General features: G+C 40.8%; 1 protein-coding gene across 4 annotated transcripts in view; it reads right to left on the bottom strand.

Moving 5' to 3' along the window:
* Positions 1 to 15,307, bottom strand: part of LOC122666596 — a 57,490-nt gene that overhangs the window by 30,788 nt on the left and 11,395 nt on the right. For 2 of the 4 annotated variants that reach the window (XM_043862612.1, XM_043862615.1), the window contains exon 4: positions 7,867 to 7,958. In XM_043862612.1, the coding sequence (XP_043718547.1) occupies positions 7,867 to 7,958 (92 nt within the window). Of the gene's footprint in view, positions 1 to 7,862; positions 7,962 to 15,307 lie in introns of all 4 variants that reach the window. The other 2 variants (XM_043862614.1, XM_043862613.1) reach the window with 2 other exon arrangements.

Below are 15,307 nucleotides of genomic sequence, written 5' to 3'. Positions count from 1 at the left end.
CCTGCCCAGAAATAGGGGTAGATGAACCATTTGCAAGTATGACAAGAGAAGATGTATGGTGATGAGAGTAAGAAGTTAACAGGGATGACTCACCAGTCATAAGAGCTGAAGCCCCAGAGTCAATGACCTAGGGTGGTGTAGTAGTGGTAAACAGAGCCAGTGTATCTGCATGAGCTAGAGTAGCAGGAGGATGGTCCGGTGAATGAATGACCGGATGCCTCGAGGTGTTGCAAGCGCGGTAATATCTGCAAGAGATCATCACGGTGCAGAGTTGTAGTAGAACTGCTACCTAGCAGGGCACCTTGTAAAGAATCACTATGAGGAACACCATCATGACCACCATCTGATACAACATGATTGGCCGACTGAGGTGCCCAATATAGCTTACCATGCTTGTCCCAACAAAAATCAACAGTATGACCTGTCTTGCCACAATGAGTACATTTGCGAGTAGATCTATCATTGGATGAACTACTAGTACCTCGTCCACCACCACCACGACCACACCCTGGACCATGGCCAGCAACAACGGCAGAAGTATCCTTGGGAACAGAATCAGTCTTCTCAGGAGTAGAAATACACTGAAGACGAGAGAATGTATCAGCAAGAGTGGGAACAGACTCACCAACCAGAATATGTCCCTTAACAGACTTCAATTCAGGATCCAATCCAGCCAAAATTTTGGAAACAAAGAACACATTCCTTTGGACCTTTAATTTGTCTATGTCAAAAACATTTAATTCTTCAACCAGCCCTTTGAAGGAGCTGTAGTAGTCATGGAGAGGCTTATTGGATTGACGGAGCTGAAATAACTTTCCATAAAGATCATAAACACGATTCATGTTCTACTCCTGAGAGTAGGTGTCCCGCAAATCTTCCCAGACACCCTTAGCAGTAGTATAGAACATCACATTTGCAGCAATATCAGGTTCTATGCTGTTCCACAACCAAATTAAGATAACAACATTTTCCTACATCCAATCCTCATAGTCCGTAGCATCAGAGGCAGGGGGGTCCAAGGTAATGTACTTGAGCTTCTTCCTAGCCATAATATATACTTTCACAGCTTCGGCCCACAACAAATAATTGGAACTGCCCTTAAGTTTAATGGAGGTGATAGTGACATTCAGGGTTTCAGAAGAAGGTAACAACAGGTGTAGTTTTATTGTCCTCCATAATCAACAATTAACACAACCAGCAGCAGGAACCTTCAATCAAAAGCTCAGATATAGGGGAGCAACACAAAACTCACAGCCAATATTAACACAACCAGCAGCTGGAACCTTCAATCGAACACGCAGGTATAGGGCAGAAACACAAAACTCACAGCCAATGGCCTCACACCCAACTAGGATACCAAGAAGGCAACAGAACAGCAATGGTTTCAAGGGAAACCAGCAATCAACCAATAAAAAGAAATACTGCCAAAAACAAAATCGGCTGGGGCAGAAAAACCCAAAAACAGAGCATTTGCGCCTGCTATATAGGAGCTTTTTCAGAACTCACACACAGCAGGGTTTTAAGGGCTAATATGGTGATCGAAGCTAGTAACTGGAGGGGAGAATGAAACCCCAAAGGGCAGGTGGAGCCAACAACCAGATTAGAACCTGTGAAGCCAACTGCAGGTCTCAAAGAAAAACTCAGAAAACAGCGCATCCGCCAGTTTGAATGAAGACATCCCAGAAGTAACAGATCAGGCCACCACACCAGAACAAAATGAGATTCGAGTCTCCCTCCAAATAGGTACAACAATCCCCCAAAATATGAGAAACATCACTTGGCAGAAAATCACTTTTGTTCGAGCTCAACCAGAATTAGAAACTGGGCTCAAAAAATAGAAACGGAGTGCCATCGATGGAAGAATTCAGAACATAATTCATCCTTCAATCAAATCTTCGAAGGGTCTTCAATCACTAGCAATCACAGCAACAGGGAGAACTCCTTTCATTCAAATAGGAGTCTTCAATCCATCGCAAGAAACACCAGCAACAAATGCTGCACACCAGAGAAGCTAGAACCTGAAAAGAAGATCAGCAGAAGGAGATTTAGAGGAACCCTTCTATTGATTAGTATGGCTCTGATACCATGTTGCAGACCAGATCCTAACTAATCAGCAGAAGAGAGAAGAAGAGAAACTAGGAAAGAAGATGAATAGAAGGGACAGACAGACAGCCAAGAGAGATGGAGAGAAGAAACAGCCTACGGTAGTTAGGAATACACTACCGCACGAACCAACACATATATATAATAATTTAGAGAGGAAAAAGAAAGTAAGGAGGTTAGGGGTTTATAATATTACCCCTAAGCCCTTACATTATTACAGACTTACAAATAAGGACAAGACAATAAGAAAATTACTCTTAACTCCAAACCCAAAACTATAAGACCAAAATACCCCCAACTCTCAACAACATCTATACTTGTAATCAAGGTTTAAAGTATCGGTATCGGGTATCGTATCGGTCAGGTGATTTAAGAGACGTATCGTATCGGAGAGGCGTATCGATCGGTGCATAAACGCATGAAAATGATCAAAATACACATGAAATTAAATTTTTTGACACAAAAAACAATATAAACAAGCAATATATGTCATATATCATGCATATACACTAAGAATTGTGAATAATGTATAACCAAACAAGTGCGGCACTTCTACATTGTTATAAAAGATGAGATTTCTTACATGCAGAGTCACTCTATTGCCATGAAGAATATCGGTGTGGATCAAACTCATGTCTGTAAGGGTCTTCAAGAATAAGAGCAACTAGGATGATGTTGTGTACTGACCGAACATAAGCACAATACTGACCCTTAAGGAAGCCATTTTCGGTTTTCGGTGAAAAATGGTGGATTGAGTTCAAAACTTTGCAAATGTATACAAAGCATGCATCTAATAGTTAGTTGAACCTATTCTCCTTGAATCATAGCAAAAAAAAAAAAAAAAGAACTAAAATGCAAGATTTGAAGCAAAAGATCAAGTTTTTTGAAAAAGCCTACCTTTTTCCCTTTCAAGTGTTGAGTATGTCTTGTATTCCAAGGATTCAAGTGCGATGTGGATCCGACCCGACCCGACATATTCTGTGGCGCGACTCGAAGGGAGAAAAAGTTGAGATTTAGTTCGTGACGCAGAGGGTTGGGCCGATAGGCCCCACCTGTAGCAAGCAAACAAATCTCTTTGGGGGGGGTTCGGGGGCTATGCCCAGGAAAAAATGTTTGGGGGTTCTAGTTCGTGTTTGGAGTAAAATATGAAAAAGGCATGTGTATCGATACGTACCGATACATTTAAAAAATAATAAAAAATTGAAAACAGTACGTATCGACCGTATCGTATCGACATGTATCGGTCGATACATATCGATATAGTCGATACATTGTTTTTTTTACAAAAAAATAGATACGTATCGGTATGTATCGTATCGACACCGACCAATACCGAGACATATCGGCCGATACGGTACGCTATGCACCAATACTTTAAACCCTGCTTGTAATTACTTTTGTGAAGATGTACAATGTACTCACAAGTTCTTATATGAATATAACATATTTATCACTTAGCAATTCTCCTTACAGCTGTTATTACTTATTATCTGTTTCTCTTCCACTGCTTTGATTACTGTATTGTGATGAACTGTGAATGGGAGTACTGCACTTGCGATCCTAGTGCTTGTTGGATGTCTGTTGGCATCCGGTCATACCATGCCCTTACTAACCGGGGCGGGGTGTGACAGAGGATCCCCAAACATTAGAATGCACAATATGAAAAGGAACAGTGGATCTATTACCATGATATGAATAAGAAGCGCGACAATGTTTAGCAAATATACATGGTTCATACTGAAAAACATAAGAGGAAGAGAAAAAAACAAATGTAGCAATTGTTTTTTCATAACAACAAAAGAGGGGTGGCCTAAACTTTGATGCCAAAGCATCACAGAATCAAGGGTACTGCTATCACTCCGTCCACACACATAGGAATGGGCCACGGGCAAAAACGGTATGCGGGGTTTAAGAAGGTAAAGGCCTCTCTCCTCACGTCCAATGCCAATAATCCTCATCAGCAAATCCTGAAACAAACAATTAGAGGAGGAAACAAAAAAGTGACACAACAGTTCAAGGAATTGGTAACATGGCTAACAGAGAGAAGGTAGGTGGCAAAATTAGGAACATGAAGGACAGAGTCGAGAATAGAAGAAATAACATGTACACTACCCTTACCAGAAATGGATGAAAGGGAGCCATCGACAACCCTAACCTTATAGCGACCAGAACAAACAAAGTAAGAATCAAAATACTGAGACATACTAGTCATATGATCGGTAGCACCAGAGTCGATGACCCAAGGAGTAGTGGAAGGGGCTGAGGGGGAGACCTGCAAGGCGGAAGCCGAAGTGTCTGACATTGTGGATGAAGAAAAAGAGCTGCCCAACTGACACATAATCCTGTGAAGTGCTGCAATGTCGTCCCTAGTAAGGTAACTATGATGAGACGGCGGGCCAGATGGTACGCCACTGGGTCAGGCTCAGGCATCACAGTATTTTCTCGAGGTCTTCCTCGCCTGCCAACATGCATACCAGTGGAACCACCACCCATACCAAGGGGACAACCATGAAGTACCCAACAACTCTCTCTAGTGTATCACATCAGATGTAATGGGGAGCAAAGAATTTAACTCCTCATACATCCATTTAAAGCCAGCAAAGTGTTGTGTAAGAGGGCGGCCCTTCCGATCAACATGATAAAGTTCTTGGGACAACTCATAGATCCAAGAGAGATTATTATGTCCAAAATATCACACAGGCTACACAGCCAAGTAAACCCACAGCTCCTTTACTGTATTAATATGAGTCACCAGATCAGCTATATTGCTGTCCATTGAGTTCAGCATCTGCCCCAAAATATGGGCATCAACAGTTTCCCATGTGATCTCATCAGTCCCTACCCTGTCAAGTGGTTCTTATCACCTCTACCTACGAGAACTAGAGATACAATTTTCTACCACTGCTGAAAATTGTTACTACCTTCCAACTTCTTGGAAGTAAGATAAGTAGATGAAGAGGACACTACTTCAGTCACCAGTTTTGCATCTTTTTGTGCATCACTCATCTCAACCAGCAAGTGTATACCACCACGCAAATAGCACCAAAAATCGATCGAGCAGAGAGTAAAACCAAACCAACACCAAAAGAAGCACCAAAAATTGCACCAAAATAATTAGGTAAGCAATCAACAACCAGCCTCCCAATACCGAAACGAAAATCGATCTGAAAAATCACGCTGCACCAATACCGAACTCAAACCAATCCAATAACCAGCCCCAATATCGATTCAAAAATCGATTTCAACATCAATCTTTATAAACCAGCAACATCGACCATAAATGTCAATCTGAAAACAATCAATCTTCAGTAGAAATCAAATAAAAAAGACATCGAACTTGAGAATCAGTGATTGATTTAAAATAACGATGTCTTCAAGTCATATCCAAACAACTTCAAGCCTTTAACTAGGGATGAGAACACCCCCTGCTGCAAAAAGGAAATCGAAAACTTTTGTTGTATCGATCATAGTCTGCCCCTCCTTTTTGTGTTGTAGAGACAATGAGAGATCGAGAAAAGAAGCATGGACTTACAGATCAGATTGCTCTGATACCATGTAAATAAGGAGAAAGAGGAGAGAAAGAGAATGACTACACTCTCATAATCAAAGAGAGCCGAAAGAATAAAAATATATAGAGGTAGGGTAATAACACAAGGGCAAAAAGGGAAAACAAAATAAAAAAAGAGAGCCATCTCGGGATTAGCGCCAATCTCTCTGACACTAATCCTAAGAGGGATATATTCTAACAAAGATTTTTATAACAATCTGAGCACAAATGAAGGGGAAAAAGCTATCTATAAAATAGCTAAAGTAAGGGAAAGGAAGAGTATAGATCTGGACCATGTTAGATGTATTAGAAGTAAAGATGAAAGTACTAATAAAGGATGAGGAAATTAAGAAGAGATGGGAAGTCTATTTCTACAACCTACTAAATGTAGACACTTCGATTAACAATGTTCCAAAAGACTGGATTACCCATCAAGACACCACATGTCGTAATATATGAAAAATTAGGGCGTCCGAAGTAAAAGAAGCTTTAAGGAGGATGAAAGTATGCAAGGCACAAGACCCAGATGAGGTCCCAATAGGTGTGTGGAAGAGCTTAGGAATATGTGGTTTATTTTGGCTAACCAAGCTGTTTAATAAGATTATGAGCATAAGGAAAATGTCAGATAAATGAAGGAGAAGCATCGTGGTTCCGATTTACCAAAATAAAGGTGATATTCAAAGATACAATAACTATGAAGGCATAAAACTAATGAGTCATACTATGAAATTATGGGAGAGGGTTATTGAAACACACCTGAAAAAAGAAACTACTATTACAGAGAACCAATTTGGTTTGATGCCAGGAAAATCCACGACAAAAGCTATTTACTTACTTAGGAGACTCATGGAAAGATTTAGAAATTGCAAAAAAGATCTCTATATGGTCTTTATTAACCTAAAAGAAGCTTATAACAAAGTCCTCTGAGAGTTAATCTGGCAAGTACTAGAGAAGAGAAGTGTTTCAAGTAAATATGTAGACATAATTAAAGATATGTATGATGGTGCAATGACAAGTGTAAGAACTGTGGGAGGCCAAGGTAGTGAATTCCCAATTACAATTAGGTTACATCAAGGATCAGCTTTAAGCCCCTTATTTGTTTGCATTTATTATGGATGATTTAATAAGAGACATTCAAGATGAGGTTCCTTGGTGTATGCTTTTTGTTGATGATATTGTTTTGGAAGATGAGACAAAAGCAAGGATCAACGCCAAGTTGGAGTTATAGAGATCAACCTTGGAATCAAAAGGTTTTAAGATAACTAGAACGAAGACAGAGTATATGCTGTGTAACTTTGATTACACTAGGACGGATAATGAGGTGTTGAAAATTGATGAGAGGGAGATTCCACAAAGTGATTATTTTAGGTATCTCAGATCAATCATAAATAAAGAAGGAGATATAGAGGATGATGTTTCACATAAACATAAAATAGGATAGATGAAGTGGAGAGGTGCGTCCGGAATGTTGTGTGATCAGTGTATTCCTTAAAAACTTGAAGGAAAATTTTTAGGATAATCATACGACCGGTTATGATGTATGGTACAGAATGTTGGGCAGTTAAGAAGCATCATATAGATTAACTCAGTGTAGCGGAGATGAGGATGTTGAGATGGATGAGTGGCAATACTAGGAAGGACAAAGTAAGGAATGATCATATTAGAGCTGATTTGGGAGTAACTCCGATAAACAATAAGTTACGAGAAAGTCGTTTGAGGTGGTATGGCCATATTCAACGGAGGCCTTTGGATGCTCCAATACAAAAGAGTGATTTAACTCAAATTGAAGGAACTAAAAGAGCCCAAGGCAGACCTAAAATGACCTTAAGAGAAGTGGTGAGGAAAAACATGCATAGCTTAGGCCTTGTATCAAGTATCACCTCGAATAGAACTGATTCAAGGATCCATGTAGCCGACCCCATTTAGTTGGGATAAGGCTGAGTTGTTGTTTGTATTTAAGAAGAAATCGAAAGGTAATATTAATGAAATGTTTGTAAAGCTTCTTTTTCTTTGAGCATGACTTATCCTCTTGTGTAGCCCACGAATTTACGTCATACAGAGTTTCCTTATTTATCTGAAAGAAAATAACTAGTGCATAACTATAGCATTCAGAACTATCATACGTTAGAAATGTATACCGGTCCACATGATATAAATGAGAAAAAACACATATACTGCAGCTGTAGGCATATAATAAATTAATTATGTATGCATACCTGACCATCACTCAGCTGCATATGCTCCATAACTAAACGAGCTAAGTAATCATCTTCTTTGTCTTCCCAAGATCCATCACATTCTTCCAGCTCTGCAAAAAACTGCTTCAATTAATTAAGTTCATAAAAAGAGAGTATTAAAGGTACATATTGCAAAGATAGATAATCTACTTTTTCATTTAAAAATATCGGCAAGTAAAGCCACTTTACTAATCCAAATTTGGGTCAAAGCTTCTAACAGGTTTAAAAGAATAATAGAAATTCCATTCAACTTAGGTTCGTCAAAGGTGGAGTGAAGAAAGCTGTTGGGAATTGCTCCTATGTGTGAATCGTGGTACTCATTTGTTTGGTAATGGGAGCAAAACAGCCATGGTGTCTGATTTTGGTTGTGGAGACCATGGCTGTTCATCAAGGTCTATTGGAGTCTTAAGGTGCTTCAAGGGTAGGGATTAGTTCATTTTTTAGATGAATGTGCCAAGATGATGATCAAATGTGGGCAGGTCCCTATTGTAATTGGCGGACTCCTACTCACCCTCCCCCTCAAAACATGAGTTCAATAATGCCAATGAGTTACTCAGGGTAAGGCTTTCTTGGTCTGCACAGAGTGATGCAGATTTATCACCAAACTGGGGTTCTTTTATTAGGAATAAGTCTAGGGTTGGGTTATATACATGTTGGGCCTTTGATCTCATGGGTTTTCTATGTAATAGGCCACTTTTATGGGCCTAAAATATGGGTAATTAAGTTGCATACGGGATTAAATGTTTAAGTCCTATACTTAGTTTTATTTTCATGTTTTTAATGTTTTAAATTGAACCAGTCCAAAGCTGGTTTGAACTAGTGGTTCAATTTAAGTGATTTTAGTAGTTTTCTTTTAATTGTTTAATTGGGCTGGATTAGGACTCTATTTTGAGTCTATTTCAGTTTTCTAGTAAGTTTAAGTTACCTAATAGGTTAAGGATTAGGTTAGACCTTTCCATTTTAGTGTAGGAGTCTAATTTTGAGTCTTTTATATAAGGTTGTAAGGGGGCAAAGTATTGAACACGAATTTGATTAATGAAAAAGCTTTTGCTTGCTGCCATAACTGCTGCTCTGCTCTATGGAATGTTGCCTTGTGAGTCATATCAAGGTGAAGGGACTGATGGATCTCCAGTTGACTCCTTGCATTTTGTAGGTCGGGAGGACCTATTACTTGTCTTCAAGCTGCTGCCATTGAAGACCTGCAACTCCAAGTAAGTACTTAATAGTATTAGCCATCACCTTCTTCTCCTAATCCTCTAAACCCAGCCCCATCGATCCCATTGCCAATACTCAATCCTTATTACCTTCCTCATCCACCATTAATACTATAGATCCATTAGAACCCTAAAACCTGCAACTATTTTTCTTCCCTTCTAGAAAGTCACATGTAAGATGATTTTCGCGAGAATTCTGCCAGCCAAATCTAACCATTAGAACCTGCTAAAATTTTGATCGAATCTTCCTCAAACCCTAAGAGAGACTCGATTCAAATTTCCGTACCATCCACCCAGCCAATTGTCTAAAATTACACTTTTACCCTTCCCTCCTATCTCTACTAGGAAACCTCCATAACTCCAGATTTAACCATCTGATTTAGCTGTAACTTTCAGCATATATTCTTCTCCACCCTACCCACACTCGACCTAAATATTAAGCCCATTCAACCCTGATTTCCTACCCTAGATTCCATCATCTTCTACCTTTCAAAACCCTAACCCTAGTTGCTGCTCAAATCCATCTAACCTACTTCTACCCATCCAAAACTCATAAAACCTAGTTCATTAGACTCCCCCAAACCTGCCTAGCTTTACCATATAAGATACATATCCATTACCCTAACCCTAACCCTAAACTTGACCTAAAACCTCAAATCCTGCCCCCATCGAACCAGCAGCTATACAGATCCTAGTTGTTTGGCTTCTAGTAAGTCTTCTACCTATCTAGGATTACATTAAGTGGTATCAGAGGCATGGATGAACATGGCAATCCAGTGCTGCCACCCCCACCCGATCCCATGGCTGCCATAATGGAGATGCTCCAAAAGTTATCTGCTGATCAGAAGATTATTAATGACAAATTGTTACGATTAGAAGAATAGAGGAATACCCCTAATAGGGACAGCAACAAACCCCTGGAAGAGGACAGGTATCAAGTCAATTCAGAGGTACAAAGAACCCTGGGAAGAGATGGGAATCTCAGACAGATCCAGGGATCACAGAGATCCCAGAGACAGACAGGGAAGACAGGGACAGTTATAGGGAATACAGAGAAGACAGAGAAAGGTACAGAGATCACAGTGAAGACAGGAACAAAGAACAAATACAGAGACTACAAGGAACGGCCTAGACCTCCAGAGGCATATGAGTTGAGAGACTTTGATGGAAGACCAAATCCATAGTTATTTTGTGATTGGTTAAATGCTTTAGATGACTATTTTGATTGGTATGATCTATCTGAGTCTAGGAAGATGAGGTTAGCTCGTACTAATCTAGTGGGGCCAGCCCTTGAGTAGTAGAGAACTACTGAGAGGAATCTTCAGTGTGAAGGCAAAGCTTCTATTAATTGAGCAGAGATGAAGGAAGACCTGAGTAGAAAATATTTACCACGGGCATTCAGAGCTCGACGACAAGGTCAAATAAATTCCCTTCGACAACACCACCACCAAAAGGCCTTCAAATCTGAAGACAACTTAAAACCTCCATCAATGAGATTCAGTTTGCAAATTGAAGAGTGTTGGAAATCTGGCATCACCAGTGTTAAATCAGGGGCTGAATACAAATTTACATTGTTAAAGGAAATTGAGAGTGCACAAGTTGAAGATAAAGTTGAAGTGCTCACAATGAGTTGTGATGATAAGAAAGAGATAGTGCTTGAAGCTTCAAAGATGGAAGGTCAACATGTGGAAGATTCTACTGAAGAGGTCTACGTTGAAGAAGTTAAAGTGGACAAAGCCGAAACAGCAGAAGATGACGAGGTGGTTGAGAACACTCCACAGGAAATCGTTTGCATTCAAGATGCTGTTCTTGAAGAGGTACAGCTTGTGCCTCAAGTCCTAGGTGAGAAGGTTACCAACGTTGAAGACCCTATGAATACAACTGTTGGATTGTATGGCCAGAATACTGTGGGGGGTATTCTGGACTTTTTACTGTTTTATTTCATGTACAGCCGTGTCGGCTATGATAGGGACAATTATGTCCATGTAATTTTCATTCCTTATTATAAATATATGGCTTGGGGTCTACCTTAGACAATCCAAGCATTCACTCCTAATTCTAATCTCTCAACATGGCATCAGAGGAGGTTTTAATTAGGGAGTTTTTTTTTTCCATTCTCAATTTCCCCCCCCCCCCTCCTCCCTTTTACTCTCGATCTCTTCTTCCCACCCCCCTCTTCTGTTTTGATCTTCTCTCCATCATTCTCCCACTAGGGCAGCACTGATGAGGTGATTGACAGATCCAGTCGCTGCCCTCCTTTACCTCATCCTATGATAAGGTTTTTTGATTGATAGGGACAATTTCTTGCTGCCTGCGATATTTTCATCTTCAGGTTTTTTTTTGGATTGCTTCCACTTCTTTCCAAGGGACCAATCTACCTCATTGAAGACTCAAGAACTACGGCAGTGTTTATTTTTTTGGATCAGTTTCTATCTCCAACAAGATTGAAGACCTCCTAGATCGATTTCTTTTCATCAAATAAGGGTTTTCTCAAAACCCTGACAAATATTGATCTAGGAGTTTCAGGTTTCCATTGGGGCTAGTTTTTGGAGGAGTACTTCAGTCCTATTAGAAGCACACTCAATCCAAGTTTCAGCTCTATCTGGTGTTTTTTTGTCAGCAATCAGCCCTCCATCGATTTCACCAAAATCAAGGATTTTTTCAAAACCCTGAAAAAATCGATCTCAAGGATTTCTCTGCCAAATGCTGCTGGTTTTTTGAGATATCTCTTCCTACATTTAAAGAGGATTCTCCAACAAATTTCAGCCCTTACCTTGAAGGGATTATTGGGTTTCTCATCCGACCAACTTCTCTGTGATCATGGGTGACTCAATTAATTCGACTGCAACTTTTGTTGGGGATGGCCAAGGCAAATCAGAATTTCATACCTTTCCACCTAATGCAATCAAACTGGATGGTTCCAATTACTTGTTTTGGTCTCGGTCTGCTTCCTTTGCCATTGCTGGCCATGGCCTTACTGGTTACATTAATGGCACCACTGTTATACCAACTGAGATTGGTCATGCTCAAGATAGATGGTTTGCCAATAATGGGGTGCTCATGTTACACCTCATTGGTTCGATGACTTCAGATCTTGCGCATGGATTTCTTCCCCTTAATACAGCCTCTCAAATATGGGTTGCTTGCAAGGAAACTTATGGGCAGCTTGGCAATGATGCCCAGGTGTATGAACTCAGGCGGAAGGTGCTTCACACTACTCAGGGAGAGTTATCAGTCTCTAAATACTATTCTACTTTGCGCAGCCTTTGGCAGCAATTGGACCACTTCTCTGATTATCACCCTACTACAACTGCTGACATTACTTCCTACAAGAAGCATGTGGACAAGATCAGAGTGTATGACTTTCTAACTGGTTTGAATGTGGAGTATGACCAAATTCGGGTTCAGGTGTTGGGCCAGAACCCTTTTCCACTCTTGAACAGTCCTATTCTTTGGTCTCCTTTGAGGAAACCGCAGGGCTACCATGCTACACCCACCTATTACTAACAGATCAGCCCTCAAGGCTGCTGCCCCAGCTACTCTTGCACCTGTTGGCACTGCTTCTCTCGGTGATTCTACAACAGGGACTGTTGTTTGTGAGCACTGTCACAAACCTTACCACACCAAAGAGAAGTGCTGGAAACTTCATGGGAAACCAGCTGACTTTGAAGCTAAATGGGCTGCCAAGACAAAGATAAAGCCAAAGAATAAGGCTCATCACACTGAGACTATTACTACAGCCCCTGCTACTGACATTGGTCTATTCCAGGATGATCTACAGGCATTCCTACGTGTGCTAAGGACTTCCGATGCTGCTGCCTCTACTACATCTGCTGATACTACCAACTCTGTTGGTCCTTTAGGTTCACACTTTGTCCGGTCAGGTATTCCATTTTGGTGGTCACTGTGCTTCTGTAGCTTCCCATCCTTTGATCATAAATTCTGGAGCTACAGATCACATAACCGGTTCCTCTAGCCTGTTCCATCGTTATTCTCCCACTTTTGGGAAAGACAAGGTCAAAGTAACTGATGGTTACCTTTCTTCCATATCTGGAAAAGGAATCATCAACTGTACTTCTTCTCTTCCTTTGTCATCTGTTTTACATATTCCTAATTTTACTACTAACCTTCTTTCTATTAGTAGTATTACTCGTGTTCTTAATTGCCAAGTAATTTTTTTTTCCTTCCCATTGTGTTTTTCGGGATCTGGACTCTGGAAAGACAATTGGATTAAGTAAAGTACATGGTGGATTGTACCTGCTTGAAGATGGTCGTCCTTCCCCACCACCATTGCCTTCTCCGCTACCTCAGAACTCCTTGGTCTCTTCTGAACTTTAGCAATGGCACTCTAGATTAGGTCACCCTCCAATAGAAATTTTAGCACATTTCTTTCCTAGTTTGGTCACCCCATGTACTAAGGAAGACTTTTTTTGTGAGGCTTGTGTTCAGGCCAAACCGACACGATCAATTTATTTTTATCAAATAAAAGTTCTTGTTTTCAATTGGTGCATTCTGATGTTTGGGGTCCTAGTCGTAAAACATCTCTATCTGGTCACCGATGGTTTGTTTCTTTTATTGACTGTCACTCTAGGCACACATGGGTGTATCTTTTACACACAAAAAATCAAGTTTTTGAGTGTTTTCGGAATTTTCATAAAATGGTCCAAACTCAGTTCTAGGCTATTCTCAAAATATTGAGAAGTAATAATGGAACCGAGTATAAAGAATCTCAATTTCAAAACTATCTAGCTGACCATGGTATTGTTCACCAGACCAGTTGTGTTGATACCCCCGCCCAGAATGGTGTGGTAGAAAGGAAAAACCGCCACTTGTTAGAGGTGACCAGGGCTTTGATGTTTGCTAGACATACCCCATCTCAATATTGGGGAGATGCTGTCCTCACTGCTGTCTATCTCATCAATAGGCTACCTTCTCAGGTTCTTGACTCCCGTAGTCCAGTTGAAGTTTTACTGGGGAATTCCTCCTTTGTTGTTACTCCCAAGGTGTTTGGTTATGTGTGTTATGCTAGATACAAAATCTCCAAGCAAACTTGAACCTAGGGGGTTACGTTGTATTTTTTTAGGTTATTCTCCAACCCAGAAGGGTTACAAGTGCTACCACTCCCCTTCCCGCTATACTTTGGTCAGTATGGATGTTATTTTTCATGAGACCCTTTCCTATTATTCTTCACCACCTTTTCAAGGGGAGAGTTCTAGTAAAGATGTGTTGTCCTTTGAGGTTCCTCCTTTTCTAACCCCTACGACTGCTGTCCAGCCCCCTACAGCTGCTGTCGAGCCCCCTACGGCTGCTGCCCAGCCCCCCATGGCTACGGTCCAGCCTCCTTTGACTGCTACCCAATCTCCCTTGGCTGCTGCCGAGCCCCCTCTGGCTGTTCCCCCCCTCATCCGAAGGGAATCATTTACTAGGAGACCATTTAAAAGAGTGTTGTTGATGTTCCCATTCAGGGGCAGCTAACTCCTGTCCAGAGAACTATTGGTGAGTTTCAGAAGAAGACTGACAACTCCAATATGATCACCTACAAAAAGGGAAGCACCAAAAGGGGGCAGCTTCAATCCACTGTAGCACCAATACCCATCCAGTTGCCGGCTCAAGATTCAGATCCTTCCTCTCCTGGTAAGCCCTCTTCTTCCGACCTACCTACTGCTCATCGTAAAGGTACTAGGACTTGCACTCTGCATCCTATATCTCGTTTTGTTTCTTATAGTTCTCTTTCTCTTTCTTTTCGTGCATTTGTATCTTCTCTTTCTTCTGTTTCCATTCCTAAAAATTGGCAGGAAGCATCTACAGATGGAAAGTGGAAGGCAGTAATGTTGGAAGAAATGAGAGCACTAAACAAAAATAATACATGGGATCTTGTGGCTCTTCCTCCAGGGAAAAAACCAGTAGGATGTAAATGAGTCTTTGTGGTCAAACAGAAGGCAGATGGGACCGTGGATCGTTATAAGACACGATTGGTTGCAAAGGGGTTCACCCTAACTTATGGAGTTGACTATGAGGAGACCTTCGCACCAGTGGCGAAACTCAACATTGTAAGGGTGTTATTGTCTTGTACTGCAAATCTTGGGTGGGATCTTCAGCAGTTGGATGTAATATCTTCCTCCATGGGGAGCTTGAGGAAGAGGTATATATGGATGTTCCATCAGGTTTCTCTGATGATAGGACCAGGGGCAAGGTCTGTAAATTGA

Source organism: Telopea speciosissima, chromosome 7, assembly GCF_018873765.1.
Source record: "Telopea speciosissima isolate NSW1024214 ecotype Mountain lineage chromosome 7, Tspe_v1, whole genome shotgun sequence".
Classification (NCBI taxonomy): Eukaryota; Viridiplantae; Streptophyta; class Magnoliopsida; order Proteales; family Proteaceae; genus Telopea; species Telopea speciosissima.
This window is presented reverse-complemented; position numbering and strand designations above follow the sequence as displayed.